Here is an 11,563-nt window from a genome sequence, read left to right as displayed (position 1 = left end):
ACGTCGGACAGTGTAAGATATGACAAAATAATAATTTATAAATTATCAAGGTTCATGAGGGAGGGGTGAGTGGGGAGGAAGGGAGGGAGAAAAATGAGGTGCTGATGCCAGGGGCTTATGTGGAGAGCAAATGTTTTGAGGATGATGAGGGTAACGAATGTACAAATGTGCTTTACACAATTGATGCATGTATGGACTGTGATGAGTTGTTATGAGCCCCCAATAAAATGATTTTCTAAATGGTGGTAATACAAGGAAACAGTATCATCATGTTGGGAACCTTGGAAGGACTATGAGTGAAGACTGGGCGGCAAAGAAATCAATTGCTTTTACACATCCCTTCTCCAAAGGGCCTGTTTGACTACAATGTTAAAATAAGGCTATGTACATTTTTTCATATATTTTTTGTTAAATACTTGATATGTAAACTATTCTGCACATTCATATACAGTTTTCCAAAATTATTGAATGCCATTCCCAAGTGCCAACCACTGTTTTAGAGACAAGGAATGTAAGAATGAACAACCTTTCCCTCATGGAATTTACATTTAGCTTAATCAAATCTTGCCTTGGCCTAACCTCTCTTTGCTCCAGCCAAAGAGATACCAAGAAACCCTAAAAAGAAAGCAATTATCAATAAAAATATTTTACCTCAACAAATGCTCCATTTTTCTTTTTCAAAGTTATAGCAGATAAGACATTTAACCAAAAAACTTCTAGAAGTACAGACTTAAATAATTCTTATTCTTATAAATGTAGCCCTACTAGACTCATTAAACTTAATAAATTCAAATTCCTAACTTCTTAGAATTTAAAATAATTCATTAAGAAGTTTCCACAGCTTTCTAATGAAGTATTCTACTCATACATTTTCAGCCAGTTGATGTTTTCTGAAAATCTATGAAATTACTTCAACTTTCCCACCACTTGTCTGCAGTTTGTCATACTTGTATGTTGCTATGACGCTGGAAGCTTATGTCACTGGTATTTCAAATGCCAGCAGGGTCAACGTGAACATGTTTTAGCGGAGCTTCCTGTGGCTCCCCACTTCAGAGGAAGAAGCCACTGAAAACCATATGCATGCTTCTGAAGCATTTTCACATGCTGAAAGCCTGAACAAAGGAAGCAAAATATTGTAGGAGACACTGCCCAAAGATGGGTCTTCAGAGGTCTGAGGGGACTCAAATTGTGACTGAAGAGAGGATTTTTTTGAAGGAGAGTAGACCATGGTGAAACTGCGTTGGATAAAGCCTGTGGGAATGGAACCTTGGGGATCTTCATTTGTCAGTGGGGCATGACTCAAGGTAAAGAGAAAAAAACTGAAAAACTCTCTCAATGTTTGGATGTTGGAATGTACAAATATGAATTTAGGAAAATTGGAGGGGGTTAAAAATGAAATAGAACACATAAAGATCGATATCCTAGGCATTAGTGAATTAAAATGGACTGGTATTGACCATTTTGAATCAGCAAATTATATGATTTACTATTTTGGGAATAAGACAATCAAGTGGAATGGCATGGTATTCATTGTCAGAAGGGATCTTGTTAAATCCATCATGAAGTACAATGCGATTTGTGATCGGATTATATCTATCCACCTTCAAAGAAGTCCAATCAATACAACTATTATTCAATTTTATGCATCAGCCACAAAAGCTAGTGCTGAAGAAATTTAAGAAGCAACCAATGACTGCAGTTGGAAATTGATCAAACATGCAATCAGGATGCATTAATAGTTACTGGTGACTGAAATGCAAAAGTTTGAAACAAAGAAGGGGCAATAGTTGGAAAATATGGACTCGGTGATAGGAATTAAGCTGGAAATCACATGATAGAATTTTATAAAACCAAAGATTTGTTCACAGAAAATATCTTTTTTCAACAACAGAAAAGGTGACTGTACACATAGACTTCCCCAGATGGAGTACACAGAAATCAAACTGACTACATCTGTGAGGAGACATAACGGAGAACAAATGTTCTCCCACTGTGGATCTGTCCCACTGTGGAACAGATCATCAGTTGCTCATTTATATTCAAAGATAAAGCTAAAGAAAATTAAAACAAGTCTACAGGAGCCAAAATACGACCTTGAGTCTATCCCACCTGAATTTCAGGAAGATTTGACACAATGAACACTAATAACAGAAGACCTGAAGAACTGTGGAAGGACATCAGACCACCATTCATGAAGAAACAAAAGGTTATTAAAAAGAAAGGAATGATCAAAGTGGATGTCAAAAGAGACTCTGAAACTTATATTCATCATAGACTAGCTAAAGCAAGTGGAAGAAAGGATGAATTCAAGGAGCTGAAACAATTTCAAAGGGCAGCTTGAGAAGACAAAGCCAAATATTATAAGGAAATGTGCAAAGACCTAGAATTAGAAAATCAAAAGGGAGAAACACATTCAGAATATATGAAACTGAAAGAACTCAGAAAAATTTAAGCCTCGAGTTGAAATATTGAAAGGTTCTATAGGCAAAATATTGAGTGGTGCAGGAAGCAGCATCAAGAGAAGATGGAAAGAATACAGAGTCACTGTATCAGAAAGAACTAGTCAACAGTGCGCCATTTCAGTAGATAGTATATAAGAACCAATGGTGCTGAAGGAAGAAGTTCAAACTGCACTGAATGCATTAGCCAAAAACAAGTCTCCTGGACTTGACAGAGTACCCATTGAAATGTTTCAGAAAGTGGAAGAGAGGTGACCCAACACAATGTTCAATCTATAGAACGATATCATTGATATTGCACACAAATAAAATTTTGCTTAAGATCATCCAACAACGGGTCGCAGCAATACATTAATGCTGCCAGAAGTTCATTTAAGATTTAGAAGAAAATATGGAACAAGGGATATCATTGCTGATGTCAGATGGATCTTGGCTGAAAGCAGAGATACCAGAAAGATGTGTACTCCTGTTTCCTTTACTATGCAAAGGCATCGGACTGTGTGGACCATCACAGACTGTGGATGACCTTGAGAAGAGGGGAATTCTGGAACACTTCATTGGGCGCATTCAGAACTTGTACACAGATCAAGAGGCAGTAGTGTGAACAGATCAAGAAAATATTGCATGGTATAATATCAGCAAAGGTGAACATTGGGTTGTATCCTCGCCATACTTGTTCAATCTATATGCTGAGCAAATCAACAGAGAAGCTGGTTTATATGAAGAAGAGTGTAACATCAAGATTGGAGGAAGGCTTATTAACAACCTGTGGTATGCAGATGACACAACCTTGCTTGCTGAAACTGAGGAGGAATTAAAGCACTTGCTGATGAAGATCAAGGAATGCAGCCTTCAGTATAGATTATAACTCAATGTAAGGAAGACCAAAATCCTCACAATTGGACCAAGAGGTAGCATCATAATAAATGGAGAAGAGATTGAAATTGTCAGGGATTTTCTCTTACTTGGATCCAACAAAAAAAGTTCATGGAAGCAGCAGTCAAGAGGTATTGCATTAGGTAAATCTGCTGCACAAGACCTCTTAAGGTGTGCCTGGCCAAAGTCATGGTATTTTCAATTGCATCACACGCGTGTGAAAGTTGGACACTGAGTAGTAAGACTGTAGAAGAATTGATGCCTTTGAATTGTGTTTGGTGCTGCAGGAGAATCTTTTTTTTCTTTTTGCATAAGAATCTTGAAAGTACCATAGACCGCTAAAAGGACAGACCAATCTGTACAGAAAGAGAGGCAAGGATGGCAAGACACTGTCTTACATACTTTGGATATAGTGTCAGGAGAGACCAGTGTTTGGAGAAGGACATCATGCTTGGTAAAATGGATGGTGGCAAAACAGAGGACGGCCCTCTATGAGATGGATTGACACAGCGCTGCATCAATGAGCGCATAGGGCCACTTTGGGTCACAGCAAACTTGGTGACACCTAACAACAACCTCCACCTTCCCGTTTCTCAACATAACCCACCAGAACCAAAATCACCTGAAGAGCTTGTTATAAATACAGGTTTATCTCACTCCAGACAAAATTACTCAATCTCTGGGGACCGGGCTAGGAAGTTGCATTTGCAACAGGTTCCCAGGTGAATTTAATGTACAAATTCAAGAATGACCGCTGAAGACTTGTCATAAATGTAAGTTCCATGAACAACAACAAACAAACTAAAAAACAATGCCATCAAGTCGATTCTGGCCCCTAGCAACCAATTAGAACAAAACAGAATTTCTCTTTGGGTATGTGAGGCTAGAAATCTTTCTGGGAGCAGAAAGCCTCATCTTTCTCTGGCAGACCAACTGTGGACTTAAGTTTGTTGACCCTGTGGTTCGCAGCCTAACTTAGAATCCCCTATACTACCAGGGATCCTTTAAGTTCCACAGAACAGTAATATTTTTTGAACCAAGTAATATCTAATATATATATCTACATTTAGTGTACTCCTTTGAGAAAAATCTGATGAACTTATAGTTTTGATTATGAGATTACAATCTCATCTTTAATTTCAGTTAATAATGACCTTAAAATACAACTGCTACTACTACAGATACTGAAAAAAAATGTTCAACTTCATTAATAAAGTCAATTGAGGAAAAACATTCTATGGCCTCACTAATATGAAATAAGCAAATACATAGAACACAAAAAATATTATAGCTTACTAAGGGTGGGGGTGAGGTACTGGGCTGATGTTAATGGTGTTAGAATCATTTTAAAAGATAGAGAGAATGCTTTCATAATCTGAATATACTCAATGTCACTGAATTATGCATGTAAAAATCGTAAAAAGGCATATATTTTGTTGTGTAATTTTCACTACAAAGAAAATAAAACCAACCTTTTAAAAAATAATAAATTTTAAAGTAGTAAGCCTCCCATGAACCCTTTATGACCACAGACCAGGGATGTGTACAGGCTTGCTATCGTGCAGAGCGCATTGGAAAGTGGATTATTGCAGCTGCAGTTAGGTTACAATTCAACTATCATTTGATCTCCCTTTTGACTCATTTTAAATTTGTTCTAGTTTTTAATGTTTTCTGCTTTCTTTTCAATTGAGGCTTTTCTATTTTACCCTGTTAATTGTTGTTGGGTTTTCTGTAGTTCTTTTTGTGCCTATTTTTTTGTATATGTAATCCAGGATAGGTATATCTATAGAGGCTGTTGGGAAATGGGGAGTTAATAACAATGAGTACAAGAAAGAAAAAAATGTTCTAAACTTGACTGTGGTGATGAATGTAAAATTCTTTTCAATATGACTGAACTATTAAAATGTATGATATGTGAATCCTATGTCAATAAAACTTACAAAAAAATTTTTTAAGTGTTTTATGCCTCACTACCTATAATGGAAAACTAACTGTGCAATAGAGAAAGCTATAAACGAACTACAGCTATATGCTTAGCAATATTAACCTCAAAACCTTAATGTTATGAAACAAGCAAGTTCCTAAAGAATCCATACAGTATAAAATCATGTTTATAATGTTCAAAAACCTATTTTAAAAAATAGTCTATAGTTATGTGTATATAATCAGGCTATTAATAAAAGCAAGAAAATGGTAACATCAAGCATCACCATAAGAAAGAACATGCTATTGGTAAGGGTACACATGATTTTATGTATGGGGGCCATCTTCTATTTGTTAGATGAATGAAAAAAAAATGCAGGGGTGGATGTTATATTTTAATACTTAATATAAACAGATGTGTGTCTGAAATATTTTATAATCACTTCAAATATATTTATATGTGAACAAAACCATAAGGAAATACACAGAATATAAATTTTATATTAGCACAATGTAATTGTGTTTCCTCATGTTAACACTTCTTTTATGACACATACTATTTTCTAAAGGTTTTATAATCCTATGGCAAGACTTACCTGATCAGTAAGCAAAAGCTGATTTCCTCCTTGATACAAAGTTTCACAAAGCACATCCACTCCATTATTCAGTTTAGACAGAAAGAAAGAATGTTCTTTAACAGATATTGCCAACTGATCTCGTAATACAGAAATATCCAGTTTTAGTTTCTCAGCAGCTTCCTCCAGGCTTCCGTGGGTTCTGAACAGTTCTTTTTGTTTATTCTCTCCTTCTAGAAGTTGGTAGAGTCTAAAATGTGAAAATAAAAATTACTGGAAAATATTCCCAACTCAGAAGTTTACAAAATTATAATCCACTGTATTGTAATTAGGTGATATTTGGAAATAGCTAAATAACACAAGAATCTGTCGGCTGCTGAACCAAGGAACTGGAACGATTCCAACTATACTATATCAGTACAGAAATATATATACATCCTAAATTATGCAAATCAATGTCCAGTTCCCTCATACCCAAAATTTTATATATATAATTTGTCTTTAATTTCCACAAACTTACATATACTTAAAATCGTGTTCCAGAGAGATCACTCACACACATACAACCTAAGTCAAAGTTCTGATTCTACTTCATGTGACTCAGGGCAAATCAGTCTCTGAGGCTCAATATTCTCACCTTAAAATAACTATCTATCTCACAAGATTGGGGTGGGGTGAAATGAAAATATAAAAAAGGAAACCATGAAGAAACTACAAAATTAATGATAATAAATGGCTGCTATTTCAATCTTCTTGTACATGAGACTTCAGAAAGCTTATAGAAAATGGAATGGAAAGATAATGGAATTTTTCTATAAACTTTTATACCCCTTTGTATTTGGCTGACAAATCTTGATGAGCCATAAGGCCGCTTTAAAATCTCACCATTAATAGCAGGAAAACGCTCTTATCCAATGAAACAAATAGAAAAATGACAGGAAAATGTGAGGAAGCACATTAGAAGTGTTTTTGTTTTTCAACAAGTTGCAAGACTTCATAAAACTGGTCCAAGGTCAAGGTTACTAATTATGGCCCTGTGGCATAGGACTACACAATTCTAGGAGGCACCATTCACATAGCACGTGATACCAATGGTACTCCCTGAAATTGAATAATGAGACAGACCCTAGTCAAGCCCCTCATCTTCTTACAAGGGAAAAAAGGATTAAATGATTCTATTGTAGGTCCTAGGTAAATACTTGGAATAGGTTACTGATTTTTCAGGCCTTACACTCAGTACCCATGTGCCAGCAATTTTTCAGACTTAGAGGAAAGAGCTGGGAAGTAGGAATCATTTTCACCAAGTCATCTGACAAAACAGGGAAAAAAAGTACCTCTCGACTGGCACCTTTTCCAAGGACCGTCTGTCTCCTGCCCAGCCATACCCACTATCTCAAGCAGTAGCTGCTAAATTTCTGACCCAAATCTAAAATAAGCACCCAAATAATACTGACCCAAATCTAAAATAAGCACCCAAATAATAGTGCCTAAAGGGATTTGAGGCTACCATGAGTCTAAACTAATTCAAGAGCAAAAAATTTGGAAAAAAAAAGACTCTATACACACACACACACACACACACACACACACACAATCTTCCTTCTAGAATCAAACATGAATGGAAAAAGAGAACAAAAACTTAAAAAGAGAAACAAGGCATATAGAGGTGAAAAAATAGAATTTAAAAGCCAAAATAGAAGTGCAAAGAATCTGTTAAATTTCCACAATTTTAGAAATCCATTATTCTACAAACACAGAAGAAAAAAGAATACTTAGGAAATGATGAAGTATACCTATGAGTGGAATGATCGTTGGTATCGATAGTATTTCTTGGGTTTATCTGCTGAGATACTGATGGGTCTTTTATCATTTCTAAGCGCTGGTGTAGCATCTTGTTACTTTGACTTAGTTCCTGAACCAAATTATCAAGTTGACGAAATATGTCCCCATGTCTTCTCAATTCAATTTCATACGCTAAATGTAGAAGTTCAAATGACGCCTTTTGTCTTATCAACTGATTTAAAACTAACTCTTGTCTTGCTGTATAACAGTCTTGTTTAGCAATCTGGAGATCAAAATCCCCCTTTACAACTGGCATATTCAATAATTGAGCATTCTCCTTTACCACAGCAGGCAAACTTTTGTTTTTCATATGACTGATTTGTTCTTCAAGTTTCAGAATCTCACTGTTCAAGCTGGAAATTTTAGCATCCAAATTTTCTTTTCCAACAGCCTAAACAAAGAAAACAATTACATTTCAAACTATAGATATAAACCTGAAATAGTTTTAAATTTATTTTCACTGTCCATCGTAGATTAGATAGTATTTCCAATGAATAAAAATTGATTTTAAATGATCATCAGCCCAAATACCAGAAAGATGAATGTACTATTATGAACACTTTCAAATCAAATTAAATAAGAAAAAATGTGGACTGAGTGAACTACTAAATTTTAATGCTATTACCATAAATAAGGTTCTTGGGTGGCAAAAGCAGCTTGCACTGGACCCCAAACTAAAAACTGGCAGTTCAAACCTTCCATCAGACCACAGAAGAAGGACCGGTTACTTGCTTCTGTAAAAATTACAGCCAGGAAAACGCTATGGAACAGCTCGATTGTGTAATAATAAATGGGACCACCATGAGTGGAAGATCTGACAAGATGTATGTTTTGTTGTGACTATACACACACATATAAAGTAAATGCTAACAAAATAGAGCTCTTGTCATATTTGTTTTTTACTTAGTGAAACTGTTATCAGCACAAGTACTCACTGAATGCAAACAAATCTTGGTTAAGTTTATCATAAAGTTAAAATAAAATTAGTCCTGAAGTTGTTCTTTTAGTCAGCTGATCTTAGCACTTGAGTAGAATTATAGGACTTCTTATATTATTCCAAAGGTCTCATCATTTACAGTAATTAACTTAGTGATGGTGGTCAGTTTCAGAAGAGTTACATAAAGTGACTTCCAAAAGTTGGTAGGAAAACTCCATTATCTTTCAATTCCACCACCCACTCAACCCCACGCCCTGAACTTTTTGAAGACTCTTCCTATGTCAAGGCAACTATGTAACGGTTACATTACCAAGAAACCAAGCTTTCCAAGAGAACATAGATAGCTACAAAATACCTGTCCAGTCTAAATGAGGAATCGGGGTTCCAGTGTACTTTACTTAACTTGGACCTCTGACTGAATCAGAACCAAGTTCTGGTCAGGACAGACAGGAAAATCCCCACAGCACAACCAAAAGGCTAGTGACTCATCCATCACTACAAAAGGACATTCCAGTTCTGCCTGCATCTGAATTAACAGAAATTTCAAATTCAGACAGCAAATTCCTTTTGTTAAAATGTACTCAGTAATCTGTAATCTGTGTTGCATGTTATTCATTTTTCTGCTTTCCATCCATTTAAAGATTTCTCTATTTAATAGAGGCCTACTCCAGCTAAGTCCTAATCAAAGAGAAAACAAGACAACATAGTTACTTTCAAATATCTATACCTCAATAACAATAGTATATCCTAACAACAATCGCACCACCAATCCCTCTAGTTTCATGCACTCACCTTGCTGGTTAAGACAGGAAGGTTCTCCTCAGTCCATTTTACACTTGATTTGAGGCCCAAATTGCTTGCTTTCAAGTGAATTAACTGATGTTGAGCACAAATGTATGCCAGCTGCAGCCTCACCAGCTCTAGCCGTCTCTCCTCAAGGATTTCTGGGTTATCACAAATAGATGGTGCCTGTATATCCAACAGTTGAAAATGTTCTTCATTTGAACTTTCCACTACTTCATGTATACCTGGGAAGAACTGTTGTTTGGTATATAAGGTCAGTGCTGCCGTGCTGTGCTCTTCTTGGCTTAGGTATTTTTCCAAGGAAAACTGGGATAAAAACACCAGTAGGTTTGTCCCTTGCCCTCCATCAGGAGGTTTGTAGAACATCATCAATTTTGCAACTCCATCTGTAAGTGCCTGAAGTTCCTTACTGATTTTTGTGTTCACTGCATTTAGAATTCCTTGACTCTGCTTCAGCTTTTTCATGGCCGCTTCTCCGGTAGCGTGGAGCTTCAGAGGCTTGTGGCTCACCACCGAAGCCCTCAGCTGGCATTGATTCCGCCGCTGAATTCTGAGGTTCTTTAATTTCTGCAACACTTGAACCTCCTCCTCCAATTTCTCCAGCTCTTTGCCATCCACTCGAGGTTTCTTCAGATCCAAAGGCTGGCAGGTTTTAAGAACTTCATCCAGTGCTGCTTCTTCAAGGATGGGCTGACCAGATTTTTGAAGGCGGCTGAAGGCTTGCAATTCTTCTTCAGACAATACGTTCTGTTCACTCACAGTTCCACAAAACCACTTCAAAAAGGACTCGTCTTCAGCACTCTCAAACAACCAGTCAAAGTCTCCTCCATTTAGTGTATCAGCCTTGGGATAGCCAATTTTTTTTAAGACTTCCACGAACTCATGTCCACAACTCATGGTTTAACTACCCCAATTTTTAAAGAACAGATACTGATTGACTTGATGGTGTTAAGGCTTAGAAAGCAAATATCAAAACTAAGCTTACATTAAGTCCACAGAGAAAGGGGAAAAATATTTTTAGAATTTTTAAATCTTTTACCTAGGAGGGAGGGAAAAAACAAGTATTAGACCACACAATAAGGCCAATGCATTTTTTTTATGTACAAGAGTGTCACATGATATCTGGGAACCATCTAACTGAAATGTCTGATGAAGAAGAGCAACGTGGGCCTTGGGCTGCTAACTCCAAGATCAGCAGCTTGAACCACCCACCACTCTGTGGGAGAAAGATGCGGCTTTCTACTCTTGCAAAAAGTTACCGTCCCGGGAACCTGCAGGAGCAGTTCTACCCTGTCCTCTTTGGGTCGCTGTAAGTTGGAATCAACACAGATGGCTGGAGTTTGGTTTTTGGTTAGTACTCGCCGATGAGGAACACTATGGTGGTGCCGTGGGTTAAGCCTTGGGCTGCTACCTCAGACTGCCGGTCTGAATCCACGAGTGGCTCCGAGGAAGAAAGATGTGGCAGCCTGTCTTCATGAAAACACGAACTAGCTGTCCTGTTGGCTCTTGGATAAGAAACTCTAAAGATTTTCCAAAGAGCCATGGGTCTTAAACGACATGCCATTTCCCCTGAACAGTTCAGCTTTCCATTAAAAGCGGGTGATTTCCAAACCAATCCAAGCCGGACCGTGGCCCATGGGCATCTCTCCCTGCCCGCCTAACTCAGAAAATGGACCTAAATATGGCCTTAAAAAAAATTTTTTTTAAAGGTATTTACTTCAGTGACTCCATGATCCCCTGTCCCTCTCCATACACACCCAAGAAAATCAATGTCGAGATCCGAAAGACCTAAACCCACTGTCGGCCAGTGGAGCCCGACCCCCGACAGCACGGCGTGAGCTGCGCGCACCGGCTTTCAGTAAAGACGTCTTCCCGGGCGCAGAGCGGCTGGCGGGTCTCAACGACCACCTCTCGGTTAGCATCCCAAAGCTGAAACCAGTGCGCCACCCGACCCCCTCCGAAGGTGAGCCTCAGAGAGGTAAGCCGCCGAGTCAACACTCCTCAGGAGCAACGCCGAAGGCTGACCAGAGACTCGGGGCCGAATCTGGTGGGGCTCGCCTCGCGGGCGTCAAACACGTTCTCCCGCGCCGGGCTCCCCGCGTCGCGCCGACACCCAGAGCTCCCGTCCGCCGACTCGGGACCCTCGC

The 11,563-nt window shown here is 38.1% G+C and overlaps 1 protein-coding gene across 1 annotated transcript in view; it reads right to left on the bottom strand.

Moving 5' to 3' along the window:
- HAUS3 (HAUS augmin like complex subunit 3) overlaps positions 1-10,591 on the bottom strand; it is a 13,579-nt gene extending 2,988 nt beyond the window's left edge. The window contains exons 1-3 of the mRNA XM_004715071.2: positions 9,405-10,591; positions 7,627-8,066; positions 5,855-6,083 (exon numbers count right to left, since the gene is read on the bottom strand). Of these exons, the coding sequence (XP_004715128.1) occupies positions 5,855-6,083; positions 7,627-8,066; positions 9,405-10,313 (1,578 nt within the window). The 5' untranslated portion in view covers positions 10,314-10,591. The remainder of the gene's footprint in view (positions 1-5,854; positions 6,084-7,626; positions 8,067-9,404) is intronic.
- Positions 10,592-11,563: the final 972 nt, after the last annotated feature.

This window comes from Echinops telfairi, unplaced genomic scaffold (genome assembly GCF_000313985.2).
Source record: "Echinops telfairi isolate 266 unplaced genomic scaffold, ASM31398v2 ScPeMD7_28;HRSCAF=97, whole genome shotgun sequence".
Lineage (NCBI taxonomy): Eukaryota > Metazoa > Chordata > Mammalia > Afrosoricida > Tenrecidae > Echinops > Echinops telfairi.
Note: the sequence above shows the minus strand (reverse complement) of the source record. Positions and strands in the feature narration are given on the sequence as shown.